The sequence below is a fragment of the Triplophysa dalaica genome, chromosome 20 (genome assembly GCF_015846415.1).
Source record: "Triplophysa dalaica isolate WHDGS20190420 chromosome 20, ASM1584641v1, whole genome shotgun sequence".
NCBI lineage: Eukaryota > Metazoa > Chordata > Actinopteri > Cypriniformes > Nemacheilidae > Triplophysa > Triplophysa dalaica.
This window is the reverse complement of record NC_079561.1, coordinates 3,984,389-3,996,807: the sequence shown is the minus strand read 5'-3', so window position 1 is coordinate 3,996,807 and position 12,419 is coordinate 3,984,389. Positions and strand designations below refer to the sequence as shown.

Sequence of the window (12,419 nt, the reverse complement as noted above, 5' to 3'; positions counted from 1 at the left end):
CCTGGTAGTAGTTAAAAGTTGCCCAAAAAGAGTGGAATTAGTAACCCTTGTGGAAAATTCCAAGTACCCTATAAATTTAAGCAGAGCTAACATTAAATAACTTTGTGATTAGAGGGAAAAGTCTATTTTAAAAATGGACTCCATTCCAAATTATATGCCGTCGCTGATGTGTTTTGATCAGTTGTCAGTATTAAAAGATTTTGTAGGTTACTTAATGTCAAGTATAATAGTGGCAAGTCTACAATAGTCCATTAAACTTCCACCTCCAATCTACTCCTCTTCTTCTTGTACCTGTGTCTTTTATTCTCTGAGTGCCTTTCACCTTTCAACACATTGGGGTTCTGTAATTTACTTGTTACATGTTGTGCATTCCCTACACAGACCTTAAAGGTTAGACCTAAAATCTTTCATAAAAGCACACGCACATTTTTCAGCTAATGGAGTTCTGCATTTCAAACCTTTCAATCTCTGACACGTTGTTCTCATGAGCTGTGTCTCTGTTATAGCTCTACCTCCCTCACCGCTCCTCAGTCACCCTCCCTACTTCCATCAAGAACTTCAACTGTGCTCTTCTTTCCTCTCAAGTATTAAAAAGTGTATTAGAGGGCTGAATGAGATCAGAATTTGATATAGATGTGCTCTAATATCCTACATTTTATTCTTACAAAAAGGGCTACCACTAGAATTAATAGGGTCATTTAAAACAACTATTCACAAAATTATAAAGTTCCTTCTGATTATTTGCATTTCTGCTTTTAAAGATAAATAAATTACACTCTGAGGATCATCAATGACATACTGTACAGAATGGCCATCCTAGGACAGTTTTGCTTTTATAAGCCAATCGCTTAAGTTGTAAATGTCATGTGACTGATTCCTTCATGTACAAGTAAGTTTTCGGGCAATGTTAGATTTATGCACATTCATAGAGATATCAGTATTGCTCTGCTAATGTAAAAACCTCCATTTTATAGTGTCTCTGTAGTGTCTCACTTTGACTGGTACACATTATGACACAAGTAACATAAAATAATAACAAATGGAGATAGACCCCAAAGTCAAGTAAATATTTCAACATGTGCATGTGATTGTTAATCACATATACATCTCAATATATGAAATGGAAATAAATGTCTGGCACAATCGTTTCCAAATAGCATTTTCATGGAATAATGTGTCTAGGGAAAATACATTTGATCTGCGATCTTGAGGATTTTATTAAAGGCCGAAGCATGTGTGTGAGCATATGAGCATGACATCTATTGATGGCTCCTGACCTCATAAGCAATAGTGTTTTCACATAAGGGGAACATAAAATTTAGATAAAGACACTACATTTGTGTGCTTAAAAATATTTAAATATATACAAAACATAATATTTTAAACATTTATGAAGAGTTTCCAACACACTTATACTAAAACACAAACACGCTAATTCGAGATCTGCTAATGACCTTTTTTTGTCAAGACAGTTTAAACATACAAGTCTGTAATGACACAGAAGGTAATAGTTTTAGCAGGTTTGTACTCTATTGATAGAATATTTTGTTGTTTTTCGTATGCTGCTGCAGTTTGAGTTTTAGTCTTGGCGCGCCATCTAGTGATGTACAATAGAAAGTGCACATAAGGAAGAAACGGTGTACGTACCTCACCCAAAAATACAAATCCTGTCATCATTTGATCAACTTCGAGATGTTCCAAATCGGTATAAATTTCTCTGTTCTGATGAACACAGAGAAGGATATTTGGAAGAATGCCCCCATTGACTCCCACTGTAGGAAAAATTACTTTATAATTGTTTTGTTCTGTTGAACACAAAAGAAGTCAATTTGAAGAATGTAGTATGGCAAACAGTTCTGGGTCACTGTTGACTACCACTGTATATTTTTCCTACAATGAAAGTAAGAAGGTGAGTAAATGATGACAGAATTTTCATCTTTGGGTGAAGTATCCCTTCAAACTGTCCATCAAAGTGTAGTTACTAACAGTGCTCGAATTGAACATTATGGGGTCCCCCCCTCATAAGACTTTTTTTGGTGGGGGTTAGTCTCGCAATATACAATTTATACAAAATACACAATATATTAGATAATGAGATACATAACTACATACTATTTCTTAAAAACAGGCTTAAAGAAAATAACAGGCCTCTTTCAATGTCCTGCTCTTAGCGGTCTGTAGATGTGTGGCGGGGCATTTCAAATTGAAAGAGACATAACAACTAGCCCATAAACAAACTTAACATAAATTAATGTAAATAATTAATTCCCATTTAATCACATTTGTCATTATAATTTTTCCTCAAATACAAATATCTGAGGGAACCCCCGAAAGTCTATTTTTTACTTCTTATGAGGATCCCTAATGCCATAAAGGGGGTCCCGGACCCCCCCAGCCCCCCTTCAATTCGATCACTGGTTACTAACACACAAAGCTGAAACAACGAACAAACAAAAATATCAATCACTTTTCCCAATTTCAATGTCTTGATATCCCATTTACACATAATACCTCAATAAATAAACAACTGCATGAACAAGTACACAAAAAAGCAATCAGTACACATGGATTTTAATATTCTTTATTGACATTGATCTGTATTCCCCCCTCGTGGCAAATCCAAGTATCTCTGATACCAAGTATTTCCATGATGTTCTGCCTTTTATTTAATTTACATCTATAATATTTATCTCACATATGCATCTATTGGTTGATTTCCTTATTGCAATAAACAAGAGTAGCCAGTACGAGCTAAATATTGCTACGTCCCATCACATGTACCGTTTTCCCATCTCACAATTAAAAAATAACTTTATTGGCAAAACGAGGTTGGACCAAAGCTTCTCCGTCTAGCGGCTTCTGGAGAGGCTGGGGTGAAATAAGGCTACGGCTAGACTTCACCACTAACATAACACCTGCCCTGAAAGGTTGAACGAATCTATTACAAGAGCTCAAGACAATTCTGTACAACGATGACACTTATCTTCAGGGGTGACTACAGGATGAACATGGTCTTTACAGTGTTGACGAATGGGACTAAGCGAGTCGGCATCGAGCCTCTGTGAGCTGCGATGGGGTCTTTTCACCTGTAGGAGACGCCAGCGTACACAGTCTATGGGGGGCGCTATAGACCGTTTCATGGGGCGCACACGCCGGGATTGCAGGTAACTTCCGGTCTGTGTTCGGTTAGTGTCTAATAATATTTCTATAACTATTATATCTTATATAATAACTATTTATATTTCATTATGATAATCTTAATTTGTTTTATTGTATAATAATTGTATTAAATAAACGATTTGTTGAATTTTGTTGTATGTTCATTTTATTTAATTTTATTTTGTTGGGTCCTGTAGTTTGGTCGCATTTAAAGAAACCCTATGGTGCATTGACATCTAGCGGTTGAGCTTGGAATAGCATTCTCAATTCAAATTATTGGAGAGACAAGTTTAGCCAAGTAACGTTTTTTCTCGCTTTCTTTTGCTTGTTATCAAATTTAATCTACAGGCACTCTTTAGTTTGTGAAAATGTACTGCAGCCCAAGAACGCACGCATGCGCAGTAACGTTTGTTTAGGTTGTTACTTTGAACCCGTCTATAGTCAAACTGGTGTCAAGTGCGCCTAGCCTTAAAGTGACAGTGCACTCAAAAATTGAATATCTGTCATATTTACTCACGCTAAAGGACAGTTTTAAAACATTTTGAGCCCACTATCCCTTTTTTTTAAGCAATCCACCCAAGCTGCACATCTCATATCAGCTGAAGATATTGCCCTCTGATTGTTTCAATACATCTACATTTAGCAGATGCTTTTATCCCCCAAAAAGCGTCTGCTAAATGACTAAATATGCAGTCAAGTTTAAAATCGGCTGATCTGAGGTTTGCAGATTAATGCAGATTTGGTTTACAGCAATGAGCCCCTATGGCTATAGAACATTTATTTTCCCCGTCCGGATTCTGTCTGTACGCACACAACACTACACGATACACACTGACATGAACTACAGCACCTTTGGTGCCTCGATAACTAATGAAAACCAAAATACATCTCCTAACAGAGGTCAACGTCCATCAAAGCACAATGGTGGATGCTAACCACAGTTAGCAAGGAGTAATGGCATGACGTACGAAATCTGTTTCCCACACAATGCAAACAAAAAGTCAAACTAACTCACAACGCAAAGGCTATGGCTGACAACACATTGATTGCGTTCAGATTTATACCCTGTCCCCCATTCAGAGATCGATGAGACCCTTTAATATGAAGGGTCCGTCCCTGCGGGTGGCCCTTTTCTTGCTTTATAGTCCCACTCTTTATTGTTTTAAAAAGGCTAACATCTCAGTGGAAGAACATGAAGGCCTGTTTGCAGGCGTACGTGACCATGAGACCCGGTACAGTAGGTATACGCTCATCTAAGATAACAATTGCTTATTGCATTGCAATATCCAAACAACGAAACAACAGTAAGACATTGTTGCACTTGTTAATGGAAGGGCACTGTGTAAATCCAACAGTACTTGATGTGAGATTGTGTCCAACACACAAGGCCCTTGCTCATTTACCATTTTTTGGAGTTCTAAATACATTATCTACAACGGGGTAGGTCACACCCTACCACATACTGATCCCACCCGAGTGCAGGTTTTCAATCTTCCATAGAAAAATATTCCTGTTTTTTTTTCCGTTTTTCCGTTTTTAGAATTTCCACAAGCGTATTTGTTCAATGTAACAGTGCGCTATGAAAATGAACCGACCGAACAATAAAACAATAGTAGTAATCCATCATAACAAAAGAACAGAAATCATATGCATTGCATGGCTTTAGATTCACGACAGTGTTCATACCAAAAAAGGAAAATTGCACAGTCGCGTCCGCCGTGACCTCGCATCCTCGCTTCCACTTCTGTGTCATCCCACTTTTGATTTGATCTTCTCACTCCGTCCACATTAAACTCATTTTTGTGGAGCTTCAGAAGAGGCTGACCTGTGGCGTCAGTCCTTGCCGCCTCGTGAGACTGAACACAGAAGATGAGCGGGGAATGAGACGGGGGCCGTATTGCTTTTTTGAAGCTTGTCAGACTTTTCACTGGGTGCTATGCATAATGTCCATTCTCCATAGAACCACAGAGACAGAGTGAACCGAGGAGCCTTCATTATACAGTACAAGTCCAAGGGTGTGCTTAGGTTTGTTGCCTTTCTCTGAGAATCAAAGTACTCGTTCATCTTTATTCAGCATCCGTATCACATCATCCTCTATGTGCGTATGTCATTTTGGATATTTGCTGTGTCAACCAGCTTGGATGTTCTGAACTACACTACACTACACAATAGAATAAATAGACATCTACTGGTTTTCTAAGGTCTAAGAGGGCATTTTAGTCAAATGATGTAGTCTGATGTAGATGAAATTTCTTTATTTCCTTAAGGATATGTGACTGATCGAGCTTTTTAGAAGAAACCTTTTTAGCAACTGAGGTATGTCTATATTTGGCCACATTACCAGCTTTAGGAAAGAGTTGGGCATTCTTACACTCTTCTCCCCATGGTTACCCACAATCCCCTGCTCTTCTTGAACCAGGAACTTGTTGAGGTGAATCAGAAATGGTCGTGTGTTCATCTCTTAACCAAAGCCAGACAGGGCGTGAGCTGAATACATCAAAGACTACTAGAAGCAACTACCATACAGATTTTTTCAAGGTGCATAAGGTCAAGGGGTGCATTGATTCAGACTGACACAAAGAAACAGTTTTAACTGTAGTCTTTGGGTGCGTGTGTGTTCTGGGGTCTCTATAAAGTTACCTAACCCATTTCCAGCATGTCTGGCTACAATGTGACTGCTGCTACCTCACAGTTATGTGTATAAATAGAGGACAGAATAGAAGATAATGAACGAAGATGTCAAGCTTATTTCGATATATTGCTCTATTCCAACAATCCCTGCGTTTGTATATTTATTGTCCACCACTGAATAAATCACACCGGAAAAACAGAGGCAGTTGGAGGTGATGGAAATTGGGTAGGAACGGGGTCTTTTCGCACCCATCACCCTTCTGCTCATCTTGATGATTGGTTTTATTGTTGATGAGTTGATTCTTGTCATTGCTGTGGTGTTGCACTATTTTTTCTTGAATTCTTCACAGTGTGCTTTTGGAGGTGAGGCTCCGGGCTGGCTGTGATTGGCTAAGGGGGTCAGGGGTGGAGTCAGTAAGGAGAGAAGAGGATCTGCCCGTGTGAAGTGCGTATGGGCCCGGGAGCTGGTCTCAAGATGGCATGGCTCAGGGGTGGACCTTGCAGGAGGTGATGATGTGGATGGTGGGTGGAACCTGCGGCGCGGAGAGCAAGCTGGTTGGAGGAAGCGGCGGCGGCCATTGCGGCGGCAACAGCTAGAGGACTAGGCAGGAGGCCGGCGCCTAACGCTTTGGTGAGATCCTAAAAGAAATCATAAGGAGATTTGATATACAGTTACGACATCAATAAACGTAACTTATTGGTATTGAGTGGGATTTGGTAAACACTTACCGCAAGGTCAGCTCCCCTGTGCTTCTTGTGTCGGCTTAAGAGAGGATTGGGCTTTCCGGCCACTCCATCTCGATGCCTTCGACTTGATATGTGCTGAGAACACAGAGCAAACAAACCAGTCAAATAATTGTCATTTTACTATGTCTCAGCATTAAGTAGGCCTACAAAAACACAATGTACATTTAAAAGTTAGTACACACCTGTTTAAGCTGCAGTTCAGAGTTGACCCGCACATTGCAGATCTCACAGTGGAAGGTGCGTTCCTGAGTGTTGGGGTCTGTGGCCCCGCCTCCCTGCTCGCCGATGGGCTTCGGACCCAAACGCGGGTATGCCTTTATGGGGCCCAGTCCGCTGCGGGCTTCCAGAATGGTTTTGTGTTTAGTGCCTGAGCAGAACAGAGAAACACAAGTAGTTTTATAAATAAGAATAACATATTTATAATATAGGGTAATTAATTTGGTTTGTCCCTTTTTGACCCAATGCTGAGTTGAAAATAACCCATCATATTTTGAATGTACGTTTAGAATATAACATAAAACACAAACAAACAGATATCGAGCAGCATTGTAATATCCAGTCTCAACCACTAGAGGGATCTTGAATCTTTCACTTTGAATTACCCTTGAATGTGTCTGCTCATGCTTGTCAGAGTCAGAGAAGATTCTTATTCCCCGTCGGCACGTTTCCTATTTTATCTCTATTCTAATCCACATCCTATAGGATATCGTGTTTAAATCATCTTGGAAACAAATCCTATCCGAATGTCAAACACAAGTGTTCAGATTAAAATATTGCACCATGCTTTTCATAAATCAATGAGTACATAGCCATTGAGACCTGGCTGAGATGTGTACATTTCAAAAGCCTTTATTCAAAAATGAATTCTTTTATCGAGCTTTGGTCTGCCTACATTACAACAATGCTCATCAATTTCCCATTTCCTATAAATGGAGACACAAGGTTCTCCTTAAAAATGTCACCATCATGTGATAAAAACACGGATAAGATATAGACCAAAGCATGAGACACCTACATAAATGATTTGTGGAACAGTGAGGATTGTTTTGTTTTCAATCGAAAAAAAATCAAAAAGCAAAATTTATTTTATCCCTTTGACAGTCTTGTGCCCTTAAGTTTGGATAATACCTGAAGAGTGAATATAATATTAACACAGCATGAATCCAAAATTTCTAGCTAAATTTGTTCCATTTGAGGGAAACAATTGTTGTTTATCATCTCCTTGTATAACCGTCATTAAAAAAACATCTGTAAAATAAAAAAAGAATAAAACAATAATTGACCGTTGACGCTGTACATCTGGGATAAAATTTGACAAACAACCAACGCCTCTTACTTCTCATTCCAGAACCTCCCTCTTCAACTCCCAAAGCGTCTATTCATGTCTGCACGGATTAGATCTTTTGGCCTTGGTTTCACGGAGTAATTTGTGTAATGGACTGTATTGATTCCAGGTTGTGATAATAAATTCCCTTTTTCCACAACAACAATGCTTCAATATCACTCGTACCTTGTAACGTTTACATAAAAGCATGGTTTCCAAATAGAATGACTTTCATGTGGCGTCAAAGTGCAGACAACATACTAAATTGTGAAATACCCCATTTAATGGCTGCAAAACACTCCAAGACTTTGAAGATCTGTACAGATTATTTTTTAACTAGACATCATACACTTTTTAGATAGAAACACATTAACTGATCAAATCTGCAGACTGATAATCTGGGCAAAATCGGAGCAAAAGTCTTGTAATGTATTTTAGCCTTAAGTTTCATTTGGTCTTTTAAACCAAACTCAACATTATTTCAAATCACACAGTATAAACTGTCTACTAAAAAAAAGAGTGTCTACTGCTTTCCCTAATAAATAAAAGACGAGATCAATTATAAATAAACAGATAGAGTCATGTGCCTCCTCAAACAGGGTTATTTATGTTGACACAAACTGAATAACACAGCAGAACGACAAGAGAGCTGCACAGGCATTCGATATACCACAAAAAAATCAAACACTACCAAAAATACTACGAGCATATCTGCAGTGCAAAAACTGATCTGACTCTGTTGTTTTTGTGCACACTTCTGGGGCAAATCAAGAGGCCAGTTGGTGCTATAAGGTCAACACACTGTCACCGGAATTTGTGACATTGTCACGAACTGTGATCTATTCATTTGTGTTAACTGACATGAATTTCCCCCTTTTCTTGTGTCAGTCAGCACGACTTTTTAAGTGTCACCCAGCACAACTTTCAAATTAATGTATTTTAATGTGCGGCATCTTTCATATGTACAGTATAAATATATATCAACGCAATCTGATGGGAATTCATACCTATTTTACAAGGTGGCTCATTCGTGTGAATTCCTATTTCCTACGATCTCATTGGTATGTTTAGACTTTTCCCCTATGACGTTAGGTTCAGAGGTGGGGTTAGGGGAGCCATTTATCATTGTTTTGCCACCTCGTGAAACTCTCGCTCTTAGCAAAATAAGCCTTTGCGGCTGTGATTTTAAGGATTTGGGGTGAAGTACAGCGTTGGTTAACCACATCCTAAAATATGTACGACTTCTTTTGTTGTCAGGTTATAATATATAAATGTAAATACACATGCAGTCTGTGTATTGAAAGTCGTGCTGAGTGACATTAAAAAAAGGTCGTGCTCACTGACACGGACAAATGCTCACTGACACGGACAAATGGGGATATTCGTGTCCGTGAAAACGATTGAATAGATTTCTAATTTTGTGTCTATGCCACGAACTGCCGTGAGACTGGGTTGGTGAGGTTGTGTTTAATTCATGAGGGAGTGAAAGCCTCTAAATACAGATGTAACATGCTCTGATTTTAGACGTTTAAAGAGGTTGTTCATTGATGGATGTAATTGCTGGTTTCCTCCCAGGGCAATGCCTTGAGCTGTGCGAAGCATATTTCTACTGCTCACAAAACAAGATAAATCTTGCATTTTTAGTAAAGCGATTTCTTAAAATAATTACGTCTTAGCAATAATTGGCGTTAAGGCTGAGAGGATATCAATTATTTACGGGGGGTTATTCTGCTGAAGATAAAGAATTAAAGGCATAGCATAGTTCACACAAAAATATTTTACTCAGCCTCTTGCCATTTCAAACCTGTATGACTTTCTTTCTTCTGCAGAAAAAGGTATTTTTATTGTTTTGTTTCCACACATTAAGAGTAAAAGGGTACTGCTATTGTACGGCTACCAACATTCTTCAAAATATCTTCTCTTTTGTTCTGTATAAGAAAATAAGTCATACAGATCTAATATGACAAGAGAGTTAGTAAAGGATAAACGATAATGAAAATATTGCCTTGATTTGACTGCATTTTGTTAAGTTATTAGGATCATTTTAACTCCTTTATAAAAAGGTGAGCTGGTTTTTACTATGATGCGACGGGTTTGGAGATATTGGTTATGAGTTTATCAGTATTGAATTGTGGGCCAACTAGACACGAAGGAACATTAACAGAGCGAAAAATCATTCCTGGATAACACAGATGTGTATAAATCACCTCTTGGATCCGCTTTATACTGTATGGAATAGTGAAATGGAAAGTGCTGGGTTTGTTGCAAACATTAAACATCTGTGTTGCACATGACACGGTGGAATCTTACCCGAAATAACTTTGATATATCAATCACACTGTAGCAGTAAAAAGAATCAGAGGGATACAATAATGTCATTCTCTCTCTATTCAGGAAGCATTTCAGGTTATATACGAGCTATCCACCTTTAACTGCCCATCAGAGACATTTTATTCCAATGATGGATGCTTTACGTACTTTAGAACGGTAATCTGTTGAGATTAGATGTCATTGAATGAATCTTCACCTTTATTGTGGGCCTCCAACTGGGAGAGCGAATTGACGGCCACTTTGCACAGTGAGCAGTAAAGCAGCTTCTTGGCTTTGTCCTCTTCAGTCTCAGGATTGCTGGGAGTGACTGACGGCACTCCAGGGGCCCCAGTCAATGTTTGCTCCGGGTTAGAGGAGACACAACCAGGGGACGAGGAACTGGCTGGGGGTGGTTGGGGTGTAGCAGGTGTGGGTAGAAGCGGACAGGCAACAGGACCAGGAGAATCCGGGGATGGGGGAGCAGAAACGGTCACGGCCCCTGGGGCAGCAGCGAGTCCGTCTAACTGTGGCGCTGACCGTGTGTCGTCTACGAAACAAAGCAGAGAACAAAATGACATTTAAATGGAGTATTTATGGCAGTTAATGGGCTCTACCTTTTCAACTTTGAAAATAACAAAGCGGAATTGTCTGGAACGCTCTGGAAGTCACTGGCTTTCGGTTCACGCCACAGAAATGTGTTTTTTCCCGTAAACTTCAAACCAAGTGTACCTCAAAACAATTTCTCTCGAAGTGCACGACCCCAGCTTTTATAGACCACATAAAAACACATTCGCAAAAGATACTTCATAAAATATAATTATTTGCACATGTCTGTGTTTTCCAGAATGCTTGCTAAATTGGTACAGTTTATAACTTCTAGAGTGAAACGCAAAACTGTATGTACTGTAAGTACGTTGCCTTATTGAAAATTGTGTCTATAAAGAGAAAAGTAGTAAGAGATGCATGAAAAGTGATTCCTGCTATTATAGTACATGTAAATCCCAGAAGTAGACATACACATGCCGGATGCTCATTTGTGACTTTGAGGAGGCAATAACATCTCAACGCAACAGCTTGGGAATTTACACTACATTGGATACATACTAAAGACCTCCTAAATTTGGCAGGAAAGCATTACACAGCTCCGGCTGTCCCCTTCAGTTAAAACAGTGGGGTATCTTACCCCATATTAGAAGATCGGCTATAAACAAAAGGACAACAATCCAGCCAAAGTTTTACACTGACTACGAGAAAGTATTCTAAATACGTGTTTCACATGATCCAAACACAGACACATGCCAGCTGTCGTATTCAGATTTCTGGCATGTTCCGTTCAATGCCCTCTGCTATGGTGGCAAATCCTGAATGGCAGGTGGATTAGAGCCAATCCGATGTGTGATTTAACCGGAAACAGTCCTCTCTCTACATTGAAAGTTTCCAGGCAGATTGTTTCTCTTTCTGCTTTCCGTCTTTCTCTCTCTCGCTCTGTTTGTGGAGCCGATGAGAGCGTGTGCTGTATTTCTTTCTTTCAAAGGTTCGTAAAGATCATGGGGATCAAAGCTTGAGGTGATGACACATTGCTCTTTTGGAAGATCCAGGATGTAACACCAAACTCCACGACCCTTAAAAACAGCAAATATAGATCAACGATCTCTACATGCACCCTCGTGGCGTATTACAGAATAAGAATAAACGATCTGGAACCCGTGACTTGTACTCGATGCAGTTGTGGTTCTGAATAGCCCGAATATGAACTCTGACTTAATATTCCCAGTACTCCTTTTCGACCGCCCACCCATTCCTTAACAGGCCCCCACCCTCAAACAAACACACAATTATACAAACTATGATCATAGACTGAAATATGTGGCTTTGGCTCCACGCATGTGGTTTTTGTTAGAGGATTGTGGTTCGGTAGGGTGGGGTGTGTGTAAAGGGGATTTCAGAATCCTGGATGTTCTGGATGGTCGCCATACCAACCACCATCATTTACATGCTCTTCATGTACACCGCGCCATGCACACGCCTGCCCTCCATATATGCTTTGCTCTGCATATTTGAAAGCGTGCGTACCACAACTTGCACTCCTTTAGGATATTTATTTCTCACATCACACTTTCACACATTTCAACTTCATTTAGCTGCTGAGGGAGTCAGACACTGTAAACCCTGGAAAGTAATGATATAAATATTTTAACGACGGTTCAGGACAAAAGATACTAATGAATTATATTAGCAATGCATTCCA

At 39.4% G+C, this 12,419-nt stretch overlaps 1 protein-coding gene across 1 annotated transcript in view; it reads right to left on the bottom strand.

Annotated features, from left to right (window-relative positions):
- Positions 1 to 2,565: 2,565 nt before the first annotated feature.
- The window catches only part of znf385a (zinc finger protein 385A), a 66,074-nt gene continuing 56,220 nt past the window's right edge, over positions 2,566 to 12,419 (bottom strand). The window contains exons 7-10 of the mRNA XM_056733443.1: positions 10,389 to 10,718; positions 6,720 to 6,904; positions 6,520 to 6,612; positions 2,566 to 6,429 (exon numbers count right to left, since the gene is read on the bottom strand). Of these exons, the coding sequence (XP_056589421.1) occupies positions 6,202 to 6,429; positions 6,520 to 6,612; positions 6,720 to 6,904; positions 10,389 to 10,718 (836 nt within the window). The 3' untranslated portion in view covers positions 2,566 to 6,201. The remainder of the gene's footprint in view (positions 6,430 to 6,519; positions 6,613 to 6,719; positions 6,905 to 10,388; positions 10,719 to 12,419) is intronic.